Below are 19,529 nucleotides of genomic sequence, written 5' to 3'. Positions count from 1 at the left end.
TAACTGTATCCATGGCATCCTGTTTGGCTGTTTTGGCTGTTTAGATTATAAGCTCTTTCAAACAGGGACTGTTTTCTTCTTCTTTGTGACTCTGTAGCACTGCGTGCGTCTGGTAACGCTATAGAAATATTAATAGTAGTAGTAGTAGTAGTTCTGAACTTTCTTTTCAATGGAAAAAGTTTACATTTTCTGAGGATTCTTTTTTTTCCATGTTGTGGTGGGGAAAACGGGAGTGTAATGACCGCCCTTACACCTTAGCACAGCACCAGACCGAGCGATCCTGGAGTGGCTGTATGGGATTGGAAGCAGAATAAACACTCTGATTCAGAAACCAGGTTTAATCTTTTCCACTGAGTTTATTTCTCCCAGTTCCAGACACCATAAATAAAACAACAAGTGTGTCTCTGTGGTCATACATCTCTTCCAAGATATGAACATGATTCTATGTCTCACCAGCAAGACTTTGTAAGTTCAAAATAGCAAAAATGATCAACCAAAAATAGCTACTCCAAACTCAGTTCAAAATATCACTGTTGCTTGACAGCTTTTGTCAATGGAAATTCTCCTTAGTTACCTTCTTCCTAGACTTTTCCAGTCCTGCCCCTTAATTCACAGGGCTTTAGTTTTCCCCTCTAGGGACATGAGGCTGTGGCCCCCTCCTAGTCACTGGAGTCACGTGGCTGCCTCCTGGCTATACTGAAGCCTCTTATTCACATTCTCAGCTTCAACACTCTGGCCCTTAGTCACCTCATTTGCTGTGCTCTCATCAGCTCACCACTGAACTTAAACTCTACTCCTAGGTTCAGCAGAAAGGGGAACCTATCCACTCAAATAGATAGTATTGTTGCTTCCAAAGCCCCCTCTGTATGAGTTTCAAGTTGCTTTGGGCGCTGCTCTACTGCAGCAGCAAGAAAGGAAAGAAAAAATGACTTTAATCCCCTCCCCCACATTGCTACTTCTCATTGAGTATAACTGTTAAATGTTTCTTCAAGCTGGCTACTTTACTGCACTCTTAAATTGGCTCTGCCTTTAAGCTTAGCTTTAATAACTCCTCCATTGTTTGGTAAAGGACAAGAAACTCTTATTATAACCTTGACCCAAGTCCTAGGGGAAAAATGTTTTACAGTCAACTCCGCTTAAGTTCAAGGCCTCTGGACCGGCCCACGACGTGCACTTAAACGGAGTACCATTCAATATTCAATACCAGTAATATTCAAGATCCTACATGGCATTCTTCCTCCCCTAATTCCACTATCCTGGAATTCTTTGAGACCTGACACTACCAGATCCGCCCACAAACTCAAACTATCTTTCCCCTCATTAAAAGGCAACATGTATGCAGATAAATTAGGGAAATCTCTTTTCAAATTCATTGAGATTTGGAATAACCTCCCTGCCCCGCTGCTGAACCTACTAGGCTCATTCCAATTATTCTGAAAGCATCTGAAAACCTGGCTTTTCTCCAAAATGTAAAGCTATCTATTTAAAATGTAAAACTAGCTATCCTCTTCATAACCTCTAATTTCTTATTATGTCCTTCCCTCATTTATTGAATTTACCTGTAAACTGTGCCGAGCTCTATCTTTATGGAGATGATGCAGTATACAAACTTAAGGTTTAATTTAATTTACTACTTCTTAGTCATGAAATATCACAGTACGCTGTAGTCAAATGCAATAAAACTTTTATTCAGCAAAAAAAACATACGTAAAACAATTCTACACGGTTCAGTTTTAGAATCGGCACTGTTCGGTCTAATGCAATACACTGTAAACCTTTTTTTAAACCAACAATCTACTGAAATAATCAGTCATTGTTTTCTGCACGCAGATTGCACGATTCAGGCTCTGTATCTGGCTACTGATGCTGTTAAACTGTCCATAGTCAGTGTTCCCGCTAAGCTGCGTTGACGTGCGCACGCGCACAAAATATTACCTCGCAGCGCACAAGTTTCTCGTCACAGCGCACACAGTGTAGAGCACAGTTCTTCAACCGCCGGTCCGCAAACAAAATCTTGCCGGTCCGCGAAGGATTCGGTCCCCGCCGCAACGAAAGGCCGGCGTCAGCTGACTTGCAACTTCCTGTTGCAGTCGCTATGCCGGGACTCCAGCCTTCGCCGGGACTCCTGCCTTCCACCGCGTTTGCCTCCTGCCTTGTCTCCGCACCTCCAGACCAGCAGCGGCAGCTGTGTATGCTTTTAACTTCGGCACAGAGCTGCCCCTAATCAATAGTTTAGCGCGGTTTCATAAGGCAGCCTCGGGGCCTTTGCTAGGCCGGCCCACATCGCATCATCGAAGCGGGCCGGCTATCAAAGGCCCCGAGGCTGCCTCATGAAACCGCGCTAAACTATTGATTAGGGGCAGCTCTGTGCCGAAGTTAAAAGCATACAGAGCTGCCGCTGCTGGTCTGAACTCTTGGGCCGCTGAAGGAGGGCAAAAAGCAGCTGTCCTGGAGGTTTCCCTTCCTCTCGCCTTTACAGGTTCCTTTTTTCCACCTTTTTTTTTTTTTCCTTCAAACGGCAACGGGCCCCAGCATCGACATCAATCAAGTAAGTTCCACTGTCAATCAAGCGGTTCTGCTCGGCCAAAGCTTCCCCTGTGACATGAGCCACCCTCAGGGGAAAGAAAGTGACCCACAAAGGTGAGGGGAAGGGGGGCAGATGATGGAAGTTGGGGGGGGGGAGAGAGAGAGAGAGAGAGAAGGGGCAGATGATGGAATGGAGGAGATGAGAGAGAGAGAGAAGGGGACAGATGATGGAAGTGAGAAGAAGGGAGAGAGAGCAGAAGGCAGATGGATGTCAGTTGAGAAGGGAGAGCAGATGCTGAATGGAAGTGGGGAAAGAACACATACTGGATGGAAGGAGGAGATAAATAAAGGGGGAAGAAAATAGTAAGATAATGGAGGGGTGAGGGAAAGGGGTGACAAGCTGTGTGTAGACACAGTGAAAAGAGGGAAACGGGACTAAATAGTAAGAAAGAATTTAATTTAGATGGAGGCAGAAAATAGAGAAGGAAGACCAGAGAAGAAAAGGGAAGAGAGAGCAGAGAATGATCAGATCTGAGTGGAGGAAATGAGAAGAGAGATATGCTAAAAACCACAGGGGGGAGGGAAGGATAGAGATGCCAGACCATGAGGGGAACAGGAGGAAGATGATGGATGCTAGACCAAATTGGGGGGTGGGGGGGGGCAGGAGGAGAGATGGCAGGGAAAGACAGACAGTGAATGGAAGGGGCAGATGCTGGACTGAAGAGACAGAGAAGGTTATCATGCTGCTGTACCGGGCCATGGTACGCCCTCACCTGGAGTACTGCGTCCAGCACTGGTACTTTAAGAAGGACACGGTACTACTCGAAAGGATCCAGAGAAGAGCAACTAAAATGGTTAAGGGGCTGGAGGAGTTGCCGTACAGCGAAAGATTAGAGAAACTGGGCCTCTTCTCCCTTGAGCAGAGGAGATTGAGAGGGGACATGATAGAAACATTCAAGGTACTGAAGGGAATAGACTTAGTAGCTAAGGCAGGGAGAACGAGAGGGCACTCTCTAAAGTTGAAAGGGGATAGATTCCATACAAACGTAAGGAAGTTCTGTGGTAGAAAGCAACATATTTATTTGGCTCATAACTTGCTGGCGCCCGATATTTTTAGCTCACAGTGAAAAAAGTTTGCTCACAACACCCGCCCGCTTAGAGGGAACACTGGTCATGACATCCATTTATCTCTAGATACCAATGCAGCATGTGTAGGGACTTCATCGCGTCCGAGAAGGAAACAATCTCTGCAGGTGTTTCATTAGTTGTGATGACCACAGCAGTATCCCCGTCCTCATCAGACTTTTGGTTGTCTGCAGTGTCCTTTCTGACTGTACAGATATCAGAATTAGTGCTGTCAGATGATGTGGGCATATCTTTGTCAACGGCAACATACATTTCAAACTCTTGTGGTGAGAGTCCAACTGGGAGTTCAATGGACTCATCAGATGCATTGTCTCATCAGATGTGTGAATGAAGCTCGTCTGTCGATAGCAATTTGAAATTGTTGATGATGAGACTTGACTCCACGCCTCCCGTACCATGTGAAGAGAGCCGAGCACCGTCATTTTTCTCGCGAGCTCAGCAGCTTGGGGCTGGATTCCGTGCTTGCATCAATCACTGCCATCACATATCTTAGGATGAGCAACCTGTAATGACGTTTGAAGTTGGTGATTATCCCCTGGTCCATCAGTTGGATGAAAGAAGTCGTGTTTGGTGGCAGAAACACGAGTTTGATGTTGGTTAGTCGTATGTCATTGCTATGTTCTGCACAGTTATCACATAGCACTACAATGTGTCTCCTTCGTCTTCTCATCAGATTGTCAAGCTTCTGCAACCATTCAATCCATAGTGTCACCGTCATCCATGCGTTTTTGTTGCTTTCATATTCAACAGGCAGGCGTTTAATGTTTTTGAAGCACTGAGGATTTTGATTCTTCTCAATTATCAGTGGCTCCAGCTTTTCACTACCTTCCATATTGCAACTGAGCAGCAATGTCAATCGTTCCTTTGGCACCTTGAAGCAAACAGTTTTGCTGCGTTTGAAAGCCAATGTTCCATCAGGGATGGCACGCCAGTACAGGCCCGTCTCATCAGCGTTGAAAACGTCGCATGATTCATATCCACCAATGACTGATAGCAACACTTTCATGACCCATCTTTCTGCACCAAACTCATCTACGTCTTGTTTTTCGCCATGCTGCTTCTTAAATTTTATGCTGTTGCGAACCTTCCACCTCTCTAGCCATCCGTTTGTTGCTTTGAAATCTTCTACACCCAGTTCTTCGGATAGCTGTGCTGCTTTCTTCATCAGAAGAGGCCAACTGATTGGCAGTTGATGACTTCTAGCTTCAGCAAACCATTGCAGCAACACCTGTTCAACGTCTCCAGCCTTCCCAATTCTTTTACGTTTCCTGGTAGGATTGCTGCTGTTTTGCCAGTTTTTAAATATGGTTTGCATTTTTTTGTGAATCCGAGAAATCTGGCTAGAATAAATGCTGTAATGTTTTGCAATAGAGACCTGACTCTCCCGTTGATCAAGTCTCTTTAAGACATCGACACGTTCAGCCAAAGACAATAACTTTTGTCCAGCGTGGTGGACACGTTCAACCAGAGACAATGACTTTTGACCAACCAAAGACAAAGGTTTTTCTCCATGAGACACCATGTGCAGTTTTGAAAGTTCAAACACCTGACCAGGCCTACACTGCTGATCTGAAACACGTGGCTCATCAACGTGAGAACATGATTGGTTTTAACCAGAGTGAACGTAACGTGAACGCATAGAGGTGGGACCTATAACATCAGTGCGCATAAGCAGATTGTGTGTGTATCAGAATTGCAATTATCCAGAGTTTATGTCCATTGACTTTAATGAAAAAAAAATACAGGACCATGATGGTAGGCTGCGGATAACCGAAGCATGTGCTTAACCAACGTGCACTTAGGTAGAGTCAACTGTACTCGCAATATTCTGCTCTAAAAAATGCCTTTCACATATCTTCCCCAAGCTCCCCAAACATCTCTGTCTCTCCTTCAGTGACAACAGAAAGATTATCCTCCAATTCCTCTACAGCTGGTACTGCTTCCCCCTCCTCCTCTGTCCCAGAAACTCTATCCTTATGGGATTCCTGAACGTAGTTTCTAACCTGCACAGGGACTGGCACTTCCTTGAGCCTCAAGGGTTCTTAAGCTTCCTTCCTTGCTCTGCTGTATATAGCTGAGGTCTTTGCCCCACTATTCTCATCCCTTTGCTTCCAGCATGTAATGCAGCTTCTCCCTCTCTGCTCCCCCCACCTGCTTAATTAGGCTCTCAGATGATGCAAGAGCTTTCATTGGCTGAGGCTCACATTATTTGCCTGCTGTCCTAAGAGCACCCTGCTGTCCATTAGGTTGAGATATTTTCTCTACTCCACCCCCTCCCTTTGCTTAGCTAGAATAGGAGATGTGTGGTATATGTGCTACCTTAACCTAGCAGACTTCTCACAAAAATATAAATAAGGTTGGGATGAAGAAATAGTTTTCTTTTCTACCCCATGTCATTTCAATTGCCCTGCAATAAACTAGTGACAGGGCAAGTTTCTTTCGTTCCCTGATAAAAACTTAGAAATTTCCCTGGTTTCAGGATTTTTCCCATCACAATGTATCACTGGGTGATGACATACAACCACGCTGAAACCACAAACCTAGCTCTCCCTGAGCCCAGAAAAATCCAACTTTTCAAAATGATTGAGGGTGTTAACTTGGCACAAATTACCAAGTCCATATAAAGGAAATTTAAAGCATGGTGGGTTGTGAATACAGCTGGTCAGACTGTCTTTAAATGAAGAGCACAGCAGGTGGTTCACAGACAGGGAGGACTTGTGGGTTAAGGAAACACTAGAGGTAGCTCTTTAAGACCCACCAGTCTCTCTTTGTCTCCTACCCTAACTAATCACCACAGTTTATCATTCTATACCATCCTATTCCCAGCCTATCTATACCACACTCACGCAATGCGTTCCAGTCCCTTAAAATAATGCAGTCAGGAAAACTTTCTTCCTAGTAGCTGTGACTTTAAGCAAGGTGCATAAGTGAACTTCAAGTGTTAGTGGGCTTTGCTCTTCATGATCAGCTGTATCAGGACACAGTAATTCTGCAAACACATTTCAAATTTCTGCTTAAGGCAGTAGTTCCAAAACTTTCTCAATTCAGAGTGCACCTAAGCCATACATTTCCTTCCAGGTCTTCTTCTACCTTCCACCCCCCCTCCAATGGTGATAGAGGCATGGAATCCTAACTTTGTTGGCTGGGATCCTGAGCCCTGCCAGCTGAAGAAGTCCACTGTGTAAGCTATAAACTCTATGCCATTGACTTCCTCAAGCAGAATGGAGCTCAGGACTCAAGTGGCAGATTTCTTCAGCTGGTGAAGCTTGGTCATCCCTACCAGGTATTCTATGGGTGTCACAATTTTGAAGGGGGTCTTAAAATATGCTACTGCTCCCTTGTGAGTTTGCTGCTGTGCTCCAGAACACCATGGCACATAGTTTGGGAACCGTGGTATCACCTTTTCATATCAGCTAATCTGTTATGCTATCTTCTTTTTATCCAAACCATCAAAAAGAAACAAGAACAAACCGTTCTCAGAATTTACTTACAAAGAACTAAGAGCTTATGGAGCATGTCCCAGCTATTCATCTCATTTGATTTAAATAAAACAGGAAACCTGGTTAAGAAACTTAGACTGTATATCTTTCTTCTAACAATTAACTAAACATGAACTTCACAGCTACCACTATAGCCGATTTCTGACACATTGATAAACAAAATATGTAGAACTTCAACTTGGCCATCTTTTCATACATTTATCGAGCATTACAGCTTAAACCAGGAGTTTTCAACCCAGTCCTTTGTAACATGCCCAGTCAGAATACCCATAATGAATATTCATGAGAGAGATTTGCATACAATTGAGGCTATGCATTCAGATTTATTTCATGCGTTTTCATTGTGGATATCTTGAAAAACAGACTGTTGTAGGCCAACAGGCAACAGAATATAGCCATTTTGGCTACAGTGTACTCCATGCTGTACTCCCATAAAAAAAAGAAGGGAACATGCTGGACATTAAGGTCCAGATTCTACAAAAGCTACCAAAAGTTAGCTGCCCTGCTGCTGCCTAACTTAATTGTGTTTAAGTGGCACAATAATTGGTCATGCCATTAAAAAATAAATAGTCATTATTGCATAGCCTCCTGGACTGGCGCCTAGGTCCCTGGCGGCTAGTGGCGCATAGTGATGCCAAAGACTGGAAGCTATCTGAAGACTAAGTGGTCACAGTTTCTGGCGGTGTAATAGTTAGGAGTTGAGCCTTGACAAAGCTGAGCAGGCAAAACATGTTGGCAGTAAGATCCCTAGCCAGAGACCACATAATTCTAAGCTAAGTATATGCTTAAAATAATCTTAAATAAGTTCAATGCACATAAAATTTAAAGTCTTAAATAGACAAATAAGATTAAATAGTGGGACCCGATGACGAGTTGACACACAAATCTTAGAGCAATGAGATAATTTGAGCTCTAAGTGGTGCCGCTGAGGATCCTGATTAAGAGACTAAAAGCATACATTAATAAGGGTTGTAAGACAAAATAGTGGATAAGTTAACCACTATTTTTGATGACGACATGAAGCCTGGAAGCAAGCATGGTTAGGGGGTGGCACTGGACTTCAGTGTTACTAAGCGCCACTGGCTGCGATTCAGGAAGGATCTTGGGTGCTGGAAATGTAGGCCTGTAAAACCTTGGCCTACCTTTCTAGTGCCTAGGGTCCTTGGGAGCTGTGATGGTGGAAGCGTCACCTGTTGATGATTGACACGCAGTAGGCACCACTTATAGAATCAATGCCTGAGTCTAAATTTGAATTAATTGTTACATTCATCTTTGTCTAGTCGCACCATGATTCTAGCTTTTTTCTGATACTGTTTCAGACAAGGGTTATTGTTTAGAGAGGACACGAATGCGGTATTTCAAACAGGTTATGAAAACAGGCATTAGTCCTAACTTTTTCTTTCTTTCTTTCTATTTCTTATGGGGTTTTTTTAAAATCAAACAAGTTGGTTGGTTTACAGAAATGGTTACTCTCAGAAGTGCCTGAAAGCATTTATTGCTAAAAAAAGATTTGCTGTGTCTATTATTGAAATCTCACTGGGAAGTTCTAAATGTTGAATTATAGTGGTTGCCATGTGTTTTCAGTTCCATTTTGAAATATTTAGCAAAGGTATACAGATTTATTTGTCTGTGCTATTCTTTATTCTTTAAAGCAACTTCATCCTCAGGGGATTGCTCTGGTGGAAACAGACTGGTCAGACTGTGCTAAGACCGCTACTTTTTACCATATTTATCAATGATCTAGGGATGGGAATAACTAGTGAGATAATTAAATTTGGTGATCACACAAAGTTGTTAAATCACAACAGAATTGTGATTGTTAAATCACAAGAAGACCTTGTGAGACTGGGCTTCAAAATGGCAAGTGCAAAGTGATGCATATGGGAAAGAAGGAACCCAAACTATAGCTATGTGATGCGTTGTTCCACATTAGGAGTCGCCACCCAGGAAAAGGATCTAGGTGTCATAGTTGAGGATACATTGAAACCCCCAGCTCAGTGTGCATGGCAGTAAAGAAAGCAAATAGAATATTAAGATTTATCAGGAAAGGAATGAAAAACAAAAATGAGAATGCTTTAATGCCCTTGTATTGCTCCTTGGTGTGACTGCACCTGGAATACAGTATGCAATTCTGGTCGCCTCATTTGAAAAAATATATAGCAGAATTAGAAAAGGTACAGAAAAGGATGATGAAAAGGGATGGGCTAAAGCAGCTAGGTCTCTTCAGCCTGGAGAACAGAAGGCTCAGGGGAAATATGATAGAGGTCTATAAAATACTGAATGGCTGCCTCGAAGCTTGTAATCTGACACGATCCGGAAAAAAACAGAAGTTGCATCAGAGGACAAGCTTCGGGGTAGCCACGTGCAACTAGCGAGAACGGCTTCCTCGTCATGACCCCTCTGAGAGAGAGAGAACTTTGGTTTTGGAAAGCGTCCTCAAAGGTGAGGTGAAGAGAGAGAGATGACCTGATAAGGGGAAGAGATTGTGTGGCACTTTAGGTTTATTGTGTGGAGAAAGAGGGGGGACAGACGTTGAATGGAAAGGGGGATGAGAAGGGGGGACAGACTCTGAATGGAAGTGGGGGGTGAGAGAGGGGGACAGATGCTGGAAGGAAGTGGGGAGGAGAGATAAAAAAGGCACATGCTGGATTGGGAGAAGAGGCTAGAGTTACATACTGGAAGGGGTGAGGGAAAGATGTGGCAAGGTAGACACAATGAAAGAGGGAAATTGAGAACTTAATAGTAAGAGAGAATTTAGAGAGATGCAGAAAATAAATTAAGAAGAAAGACCAGGGAAGAAAAGGAGGAAGGGAGAGGAGAGAGAGATGCTAGAGCATGGGGGGAAGAGGAGGACACAGATACCAGATCTGGGGGAAGGAAAGGAAGAGAGAGAAATGCTAAAATCTGCTGGGAGGGGCCCAGTGTACTTGTCCTAGGAGCCCTCAAATAATTAATCCTGCCCTGAGAACAATATATCTTATTTGTTTGAGATTGAACAAACAAATCACAAATTATGACAGCGCAACTTCAAGCTCCAGTTGTTCAACCCTGGATAGATAAAACCCATAAAATTATGAAGCTGAAATAGCATGTTACTTTTTTAAATTGGTTTTGAATGGCATGGTCAATTATCATGCCAGTTAATCCAATTAAGAAAATTTAGATTGCATGTGGAATTCAGTTAGGCATCGCTGATAAGGTTGCCATTTTTAGATCCCCCCCCCCCCCCCAAAGTCTCTCATGAACAACTCCTGATATGGGATATGGAGTCTTGACACAATTTAGTGTACATTTAAATAAATAAATAGCATGCACTAATAATGAAATGAACCAAAACCACCTCTTAACAACAACAACAACAAAAAAATATATATAGCCAAACAAATTTTGCTCATGTACTCCTATCTTACTGTATTGTTTACATTGGTACATTTCAGTGTCTCCTGGTTTGCCTCTGGTACATTTCAATATCTCCTGGTTTGTCTCCTACTTCTCCCTTCATACCTTTAGTGTTTGTGTTGGTGGATCCTCTTCTGTTGCTATTCTGCTAGCGGTTGGCGTACCCCAGTGTTCTGTCTTAGGAACTCTTCTTTTATCTCTCTACATCTCTTCCCTTGGTGCCCTGATCTCCTCCCATGGCTTCCAGCATCACCTATTTGCTGATGACTCCCAGATCTACATCTTTACACACCCGAAATTTCACCTAAACTCTGAGAAAAGTCTCTGCCTAGCTGAAACTAAACATGTCCAAGACTGAGCTGCTCCTCTTTCCTGCTAAACCCTCTGTTCCTCTCCGTCTCTGTAAATATTACTGTCAATGTTCCAGTCTCCTCTGCTCGCAACCTCAGAGTTGTCTTCAATTCCCACCTCTCATTTTCTATGCACTTTCAACAAACTGCTAAGACCTTTCGCTTCTATCTCTACAGCATCTCCAAACTTCACTCTTTCCTCTCTGAGCACATCACTCAGGCCCTTGTCCACACTCTTATAACTTCACGTTTAGATTAGTGCAATCTACTTCTAACTGATCTCCTGCAGTGCTGCCTCTCCTCTCTGCAATATGTGCAAAATTCTGCTGCATGACTCATCTTCTACCAACCTTATTACACTCATGTCACCCCTCTCCTTAAATCACTTCACTGGCTTCCTATCTGCCTTTGCATACAGTTCAAGCTCCTATTGCAGACCTACAAGTGTGTTCAATCTGCTGCACCTCAATATCTCTCCTCTCTCCTTATACACTTCCCAGAGAACTCCGTTCCTCAGATCAGCTGCTCTTAGTTGTACCTTTCTCTTCCACTGTCAATTCCAGACTATGTTCCTTTCATCTAGTTGCCCCTATGCCTAAATTATAAATTATCCGAGTTTATCCGCAAAGCCCCTTCCCTTCCCTTGTTTAAAAGTAGACTTTTTGATATAGACTTCAATCTATAACCCCATTCCCCACTGCCCAGCAACCTGGCCAGCAATTAACCATTCCCCCTAACTGTATCCATGGCATCCTATTTATTTGTCTTGTCTGTTTAGATTATGAGCTCATTCGAGCAGGGACTGTCTTCTTTGTGACTCTGTACAGCACTGCATACGTATAGTAGCACTAAAGAAATAATTAGTAGTAGTAATATTTAGGTCTAATTGTCTTTTTTTTTCTCTTCTCCATCATATTTAGAGCCAGAGTACCAAGTTTTCCTGAATGGTACCAAAATACCCAACTTTTCTGAGGACCCAACTGAACTGGAATGTAAAATTACTGAGGTGGAAAGGACAAAGGACACTCGTTTCACAGTGTCCTGGTATCACCGGGTCAGGATGCCCGGCGACAGCTCAGTTACTTCTGAACTCATTGCTTCCATGGACCAGGACTGGGCCTTGCAGGTGGAGGAGAAGAACCGGGAGCGGGTGCAGAATGGGGAAATGATTTTCTCCAAGCTGGACATGATGACCTTTACCCTGCGCATCCAGTGGACGGCAGAAATGGACAGAGGCCTCTACTTCTGTGTCATCTCTGCGTGGAGCAGACAGCGGAATGATAGCTGGGTGAAGAGTAATGAAGTGGAATCTAGACCTGTGACTGTTTTCTGGGCAGTGAAAGGTAAGATGCATGTTGCTTTACAATTTTAATACAGCTAGTTGGCTAGGCATAAATGTTCAACTCCCTCTGTAGCAAGCATTGGTTAAAATTATCCTGCAAAGTCTGATTTCTTGCTCTATCCTCTGGCACTTCTCACCAGTGACTGATGACTCCACCATTGGTAAACCCAATGGACACTGGTTGTTCTTTTTGAATGATTAAACACTGCAGTTGAAGGAATGGATATGCTCCAGCAGTTTCAAGTATGATCTGAAATAGTATATCCAGTGATTTAACAGCATTTGAAACAAAGTTGATTTTTTTTTTAAAGTTTTTGCAGAAATGTCCATCCAAAGTTATTTATTTATTAAAAAATGTATATACTGCATACAACTATGCGGTTTACATATTGCATACATAATATCTTGTGCTCCCTACGATCTCCATACATGTAACACAGACATAACTGGACAACTACATTAACATCCCCCCGTGATAGATATCAGTACACCAAATCAGCATATATAGGCATATCAGATCAAATTTCAACAGTTAATAGAAGCAGAAAGGCATTAGGTCAAACGAGCCATTCCATGGTAAATGACTACCGTATTTTTTGCTCCATAAGACGTACTTTTTCCCCCCCCCCCAAAAAAAAGTGGGTGGAAATAAGGGTGCATCTTATGGAGCGAATATACCCAGCCGCAGAGAGAATTACACCCCTGGACACTGCCCTCATGCGTTGCAGCTCTGCTGGTGTCTGGGTGAATGAGTGAGGGTGGGGTGAGGAGGCCGGGATGCTGGCGCTGAGCCCTCACAGATGACCTCGCCCTCCATCCGCGATGAGCTCGGAAGAGAGCGCAGGCATAGCCGCAGACACAACCGTCGGGGTGAGGAGGCCAGGATAGTGGTGATGAGCCCTTGCAGCTGACCTCGCCCTCCATCCGCGATGAGCTTGGAGGACAGCGCAGGCACCACCGGCCTCTATTAAACTGGGGCTGCAGATGTTTCCCTGCTTGGGGAGGAGACTGAGCCCAAGGACGAAGATCCGCCGGCGCCTGCAGCCAATGGAGTTGGCGACAGGGGCAGCATTCCCCAGCCAAAGCAGCACACCAATGCCAGAGCCCCTAAACCAACTCGGGCTCCGTCTACAGCAGTGACAACATCAGCCCGACTCCCCCATCTGTAAGATCTGCTTCCAGGGAGCCAAGCAGGTACCAGAGCGCGATCATACACAACCCCTCTCGCTGTTTCTGCCTCATGACGGCTTTTTGCTTACTGGTATATTCTTCCTATTGAGAAAGAGAATGGTGAGTTTGGTGTTCTTTGAGTTAGGGATGGGTCGCAGGATGGGTTGTTTATTATTTTGGGTGTTTTGGTTGCTTGGGGGGGGCTGTTACTCCTGAATGTTGAGCTAGCCTGGCAGTCTCTGTTGGGAGGGAGGGGTGTTTGTCTGTGGTGGATCTCTGGGCTAGTGTACCCTATGGGTGAGGGTAGGAGGATTGTTGGGTGTGTGTGGGCTGGTTTTGTGATGTATATGTTACTTATTTGTTGGATTTTTGTGTGCTATATTAAATTCAATAAAATGTTTCAACACTGAGAGAGAGAATGGGTGCGTAGGGGTGTGTGTGTGTAACAAGCTGTGCATTAAAGATAAGGCTATCCTTTATTTTACCAATTCCTGTCTCTGCAGCATATACATGTGTTTGTGGGCACAATGCAGGGATGTGTATTGAACAATGTTAATTTCACAGTTAAACTCACCAAGATTTCAGTGTGGCTATGTACTATTACATCTGTTTAATTGGATGAGACCTCAAGAAGATTCCTTAGAAGAAAGTAGTTCTGGTGAAGTTGTGATGTGGGTAACTTAAGTATGAAGAATATTTTTTTCTTGTTTTCCTCCTCTAAATCTAGGGTGCGTCTTATGGAGTGAAAAATGCGGTAAATTCCAAATTATCATTTACAGGCAAAATCTCAAGTTAAGAATGCAAAGAGGCATTAACACAGGAAAAATACTTGAAGCCAGTTTTCCAAGATTTGCATAAATGGTTACTGAAGTCTGAAACAAACATCATGGGGATAAGAGTAAAGACAGGCATTCAAAATAGCTTATTAATAATATGTAACAGATTCAGATTTTTTTAAACATGTTTTATTGAAGATCTAATACATCAAAAACAGGATGAGAAAACAATCTCACCAAATACCAAAATAACATAAAATATGTGAATGGAATTTTAGTCTTGTCTAGCCTTGGTGAATTTCTTCAAAGCATACGTTTATATATTTATGTCAAATAACAAGGTTCTCAGATAACCCATCGATTGTTCCCCTGTTTTTCTTTAGTCTCTTGATTTCCTATAGACCTTCTCGCTCTACCCACCATGATCTCTTGATTATCCTATATCATCTTCAGGTACGAACAGATGAAGCACGCTAAAGCTGCTTTAGTGTAGCAACCCCCACTTTGTAGAATGTTCTCTACATTTCTTCACAGTGGCCTTCCCACCAGACTAATTATCACCCATGCTTCTCCTGCTTACTTCTATCTTTAATGACCCCCTTTGGTCATCCTAGTACTTTCTTTCTCCTTCACACCTCCTTACTCTCCTCTTCATTCAATGAGAGTTTCATTATTTTGTAACAAAGGCTGCCTCCTGTGTATTGCTCTTGTACTAGTCTTCTTACTAATAAGTATTTTATAATTCTTTTTTCAGGCAGTATCTCAAATAAATTTAACTATATATAATAATATATACTGTATGTCCCCTCGAGATTACTGTATATACTTGAAAATAAGCATATCCTAGTATAAACAGAGATAAAACAACAGTTTATATTCAAGTGTTCAACTCACTAAGTAGCCTAAGAGTTTGACCTCTTGAGGTGCAGTAAAGATTTTCACTAGCCGCAGCAGGCTAAAACAAGTCTGAAGAGTAGCCGCTCCATGAATCTGAACCCCAAGGGCAGCTCCTCCCCCATGCTCTGAAACAGGGTTCCCTGTGTATGGGTGCCTTCTCCTCCCATAAAGAACAGATTCTCTCCCTCTGGTGAAGCACCATGTACAATTGCAGCCCCTCTTCTCATCCCATTAGCCAAATCCTTCTTACAAGAAATACAACTCTTCAGACACATTCTTGCCTCCACTTCCCCCTCCCCTCCTTCTGGTCTGGCTTTTCACTTCTTATTTGCTTCTCTCAGCTGCTGACAATTAAAGTGAATTGGTGTGGGGCCTTGAGCATCTGTGCATGCTCAAGGCCTGCTGGCTTCCGTTCTCTCCAAGAATCTCGGAAATGGCAGGAGCCAGTAGGCCTTGAACGTGCACAGATGCTCAAGCCCCTACACCAGCCTAGCACATAACATTGTCAGTGTCAGCCAGGAAAGCAGGTAAGAATGAAAAATTGGTTATTGGTGGGGGGGGGAGACAGAAGTGAAAAATGACTATCATCGTGTGGGACAGGAGGAGGGTTTAAGGAAGAAATGCTGATTATCGGAGGGTGGAGGCAGAGACAAGAAATGGCGGTTACTGCAGGTGGTGGGGTTGAGGAAGAAATGCCGATCATTTGGGGGGTGGGGGTGGAGAGAGGGAGAGACTTGAAAATCAACTGAGACCCCCATCTTTGGCCTTTTTTGGAGCAAAAATTTTGGTTTATATTCAATTATATGCGGTAACATAGAAACATAGAAACAGACGGCAGATAAGAGCCACGGCCCATCTAGTCTGCCCACCCTAAATGACCCTCCCCTACCTTTGCCTTGTGAATAGATCCCATGTGCCGATCCCATTTGGCCTTAAAATCAGGCACGTTGCTGGCCTCAATCACCTGCAGTGGAAGACTATTCCAGCGATCAACCACCCTTTCAGTGAAAAAGAATTTCCTGGTGTCACCTCGTAGTTTCCCACCCCTGATTTTCCACGGATGCCCTCTAATTGCCGTGGGTCCCTTGAAAAAGAAGATATCTTCCTCCGCTTCAATGCGGTCCGTGAGATACTTGAACGTCGCGATCATGTCCCCCCTCTCTCTGCGCTCCTCGAGCGAGTATAGCTGTAGTTTGTCTAATCGTTCTTCATACGGGAGATCCTTAAGTCCCGAGACCATCCAGGTGGCCATTCTCTGAACCGACTCCAGTCTCAGCACATCCTAGCGATAATGCGGCCTCCAGAATTGCACACAGTATTCCAGGTGGGGCCTCACCATGGATCTATACAAAGGCATAATGACTTCCGGCTTACGGCTGACGAAACTCCTGCGTATGCAACCTATGATCTGTCTTGCCTTGGATGAGGCCTGCTCCACCTGACTGGCAGCCTTCATGTCCTCACTGACGATCACCCCCAAGTCTCGTTCTGCTACCGTTCTTACTAGAATCTCACCATTGAGGGTATAAGTCTTGCATGGATTATGGTTGCCTAGGTGCATAACCTTGCATTTTTTGGCATTGAAGCTAAGTTGCCAGGTCCTAGACCAGCGCTCTAGTAGGTAACACTATATATTTCTGTTGACACTATATATTTCTGTTGCCTTTTGCCTGGAGTCATTCTGTCCTTAAACCATAGAACCCACAACCAACAAACTTAGGGGTCCTTTTACTAAGATGTGTCACATACTTTCTGTGGCCACAATAATGGAGTCATGGCCACAGAATGTTTGATAAGTGCTAGTTTAAAGGATATCCACAATAAATGTTCCTCAGATATCTATATATATAAAATCGGAGGTATGTATGTGTGTGTGTGTGTATGTGCCGCGATCACGCAAAAACGGCTTGACCGATTTGAACGAAACTTGGTATGCAGATCCCTCACTATCTGGGATGATATGTTCTGGGGGTCTCGCGGCCCACCTGCACACGTGGGCGGAGCTACAAACATAAAATCAGATTTCACCCATTCATGTCAATGGAAAAAATGTAAAAAGCTGCCATTCTCACAGTAATTCAAAAACGGCTTGACCGATTTGAACAAAACTTGGTATGCAGATCCCTCACTACCTGGGGTGATATGTTCTGGGGGTCTCGCAGGCCACCTGCACACGTGGGTGGAGCTACAAACAGTAAATCAGATTTCACCCATTCATGTCAATGGAAAAAATGTAAAAAGCTGCCATTCTCACAGTAATTCAAAAACGGCTTGACCGGTTTGAACGAAACTTGGTATGCAGATCCCTCACTACCTGGGGTGATATGTTCTGGGGGTCTCGCGGCCCACCTGCACATGTGGGCGGAGCTACAAACATAAATTCAGATTTCACCCATTCATGTCAATGGAAAAAATGTAAAAAGCTGCCATTCTCACTGTAATTCAAAAACGGCTTGACCGGTTTGAACGAAACTTGGTATGCAGATCCCTCACTACCTGGGGTGATATGTTCTGGGGGTCTCGCGTCCCACCTGCACACGTGGGCGGAGCTACCAACAGAAAATCAGATTTCACCCATTCATGTCAATGGAAAAAATGTAAAAAGCTGCCATTCTCACAGTAATTCAAAAACGGCTTGACCGATTTGAACGACACTTGGTATGCAGATCCCTCACTACCTGGGGTGATATGTTCTGGGCGTCTCGCAGCCCACCTGCACACGTGGGCGGAGCTACAAACAGAAAATCAGATTTCACCCATTCATGTCAAAGGAAAAAATGTAAAAAGCTGCCTTTCTCCCTGTAATTCAAAAACGGCTTGACCGATTTGAACGAAACTTGGTATGCAGATCCCTCACTACCTCACTACCTCACTACAACTCTATGTTGCTTGCTCAAGGGTGGGTTTATCCAAGAATTTATATGTTCTTGCTCCAGGTGGTGAAACTAAAATTGTTGTTTATAATCACGTTTTGCGTTAGTTGTATTGTATTCATTTTGTCAAATATTTCTCATTATAATTTGAATATTGTACTTTTTATTAAGCTGTAAAAAAATACTTTCATTCACCACTATAAAGTATCTTTATTTTAATCCATTTACAGTGTTATTGCTATAATTAAATACCCGTGCAACGCCGGGGCATCAGCTAGTATTAGCATATATAAATGGTTGAAGAGCTTTCAAAAGTTCCAGTTTCAACATGATGGGCCCAATTCTCTGGAAACGTCCTCTTTAGTTGAGGACAGAAACATCTTTCAATAAGTTTAAAAGCCTATCATTTATCCATTGCATTTGAGATCACTGCTTTTTGCATTACTCCTCGATGATTCCCCCTTGTACATTCTTTTGTTGGAGGTCTGAAAACTATGAAAAAAATTTGAGAGCTGTTTTATAACCCCGCATCTTTTATTTTCCTCCCTCTACCTACCATTATTACATTATAAACTTTTTCTTTCCCTTGAATTTCTATTGTAATTATGATTTTTCTTTATATATATATATTTTTTTAATATGTCTGATATTGTATGTTTCTCTTTTCCTACTTATTCTGATTTGTAAACTGCTTAGAATTTTTTGTTATTTTGCGGTATATCACATAAGAGAACAAACTGAATCTGAGGTTAATTAACATGACCTGGTTACCTTGAAAGCCAGACCTGTTAGTGGCTCTGCAGGAATGGAGTTGTGAGCATGTGCTGTAGGCTATTCATAGAGCCATAAATTGAGCCATTGATGAAAGCCATAAATGTGTAAGTCACTATCTGTGATTTTCATCTGCTATACAGATAGTGGTAGGCTAAAAATGCATCTAATTACTCTGTTGCTATCTATATAAGAAGGTGTGGAGCAAGGGAGGCAACCTGAAAATAAATGCATAGCAATGATATACATAAGGTTGGCCCCCTCTTTTTTTTTAACTAAATTGCAGTAATTAACATGTACTGTAAGTGCAAAATCTGTGTAGTAAATGCATGGGATGTGATCTACATTTACAGGACAGGGCAGACTATTTCATCATGGGCCCCACATTACATGCTATGGCAGAAAATGTGGAGCACTTGCACAGTCTACCACAGCATGCAAGACAGTGCAGTGCAGATCCAAGAAATAAACAAGAATACACCAATGCTGCAATGCCCTCCCCCCCCTGCAATGCCATTCCTTCCCACCATACTTCCAATCCTTCTCTTCACATTCCAATACAGCACTGACCATAGCTGATTCCCCTCTCTCACATACACACAGTCACAACTCCTTCAGAGATCCCTCCAAAATCCCCCTGCCCCCAGAAAGCAGCTAAGCTGGGATCCAAAATGGCAACCATGATCCCTAGTGACCATCTTGCAATAAATGCTGCAACATAACCATAAGGGGTCATGGCAGTCAATTCAGACCCTAGCATAATCCTAGGTGGCAGCAGA

General features: G+C 43.3%; 1 protein-coding gene across 1 annotated transcript in view; it reads left to right on the top strand.

Annotated features, from left to right (window-relative positions):
* The window catches only part of PTGFRN (prostaglandin F2 receptor inhibitor), a 268,645-nt gene that overhangs the window by 121,987 nt on the left and 127,129 nt on the right, over nucleotides 1–19,529 (top strand). Inside the window, exon 5 of the mRNA XM_033943308.1 lies at nucleotides 11,842–12,264. Within this exon, the coding sequence (XP_033799199.1) occupies nucleotides 11,842–12,264 (423 nt within the window). The remainder of the gene's footprint in view (nucleotides 1–11,841; nucleotides 12,265–19,529) is intronic.

Source organism: Geotrypetes seraphini, chromosome 4, assembly GCF_902459505.1.
Source record: "Geotrypetes seraphini chromosome 4, aGeoSer1.1, whole genome shotgun sequence".
Taxonomy (NCBI): domain Eukaryota; kingdom Metazoa; phylum Chordata; class Amphibia; order Gymnophiona; family Dermophiidae; genus Geotrypetes; species Geotrypetes seraphini.
The sequence above is the reverse complement of the archived record's forward strand: the minus strand, read 5'-3'. Positions and strand labels throughout refer to the sequence as shown.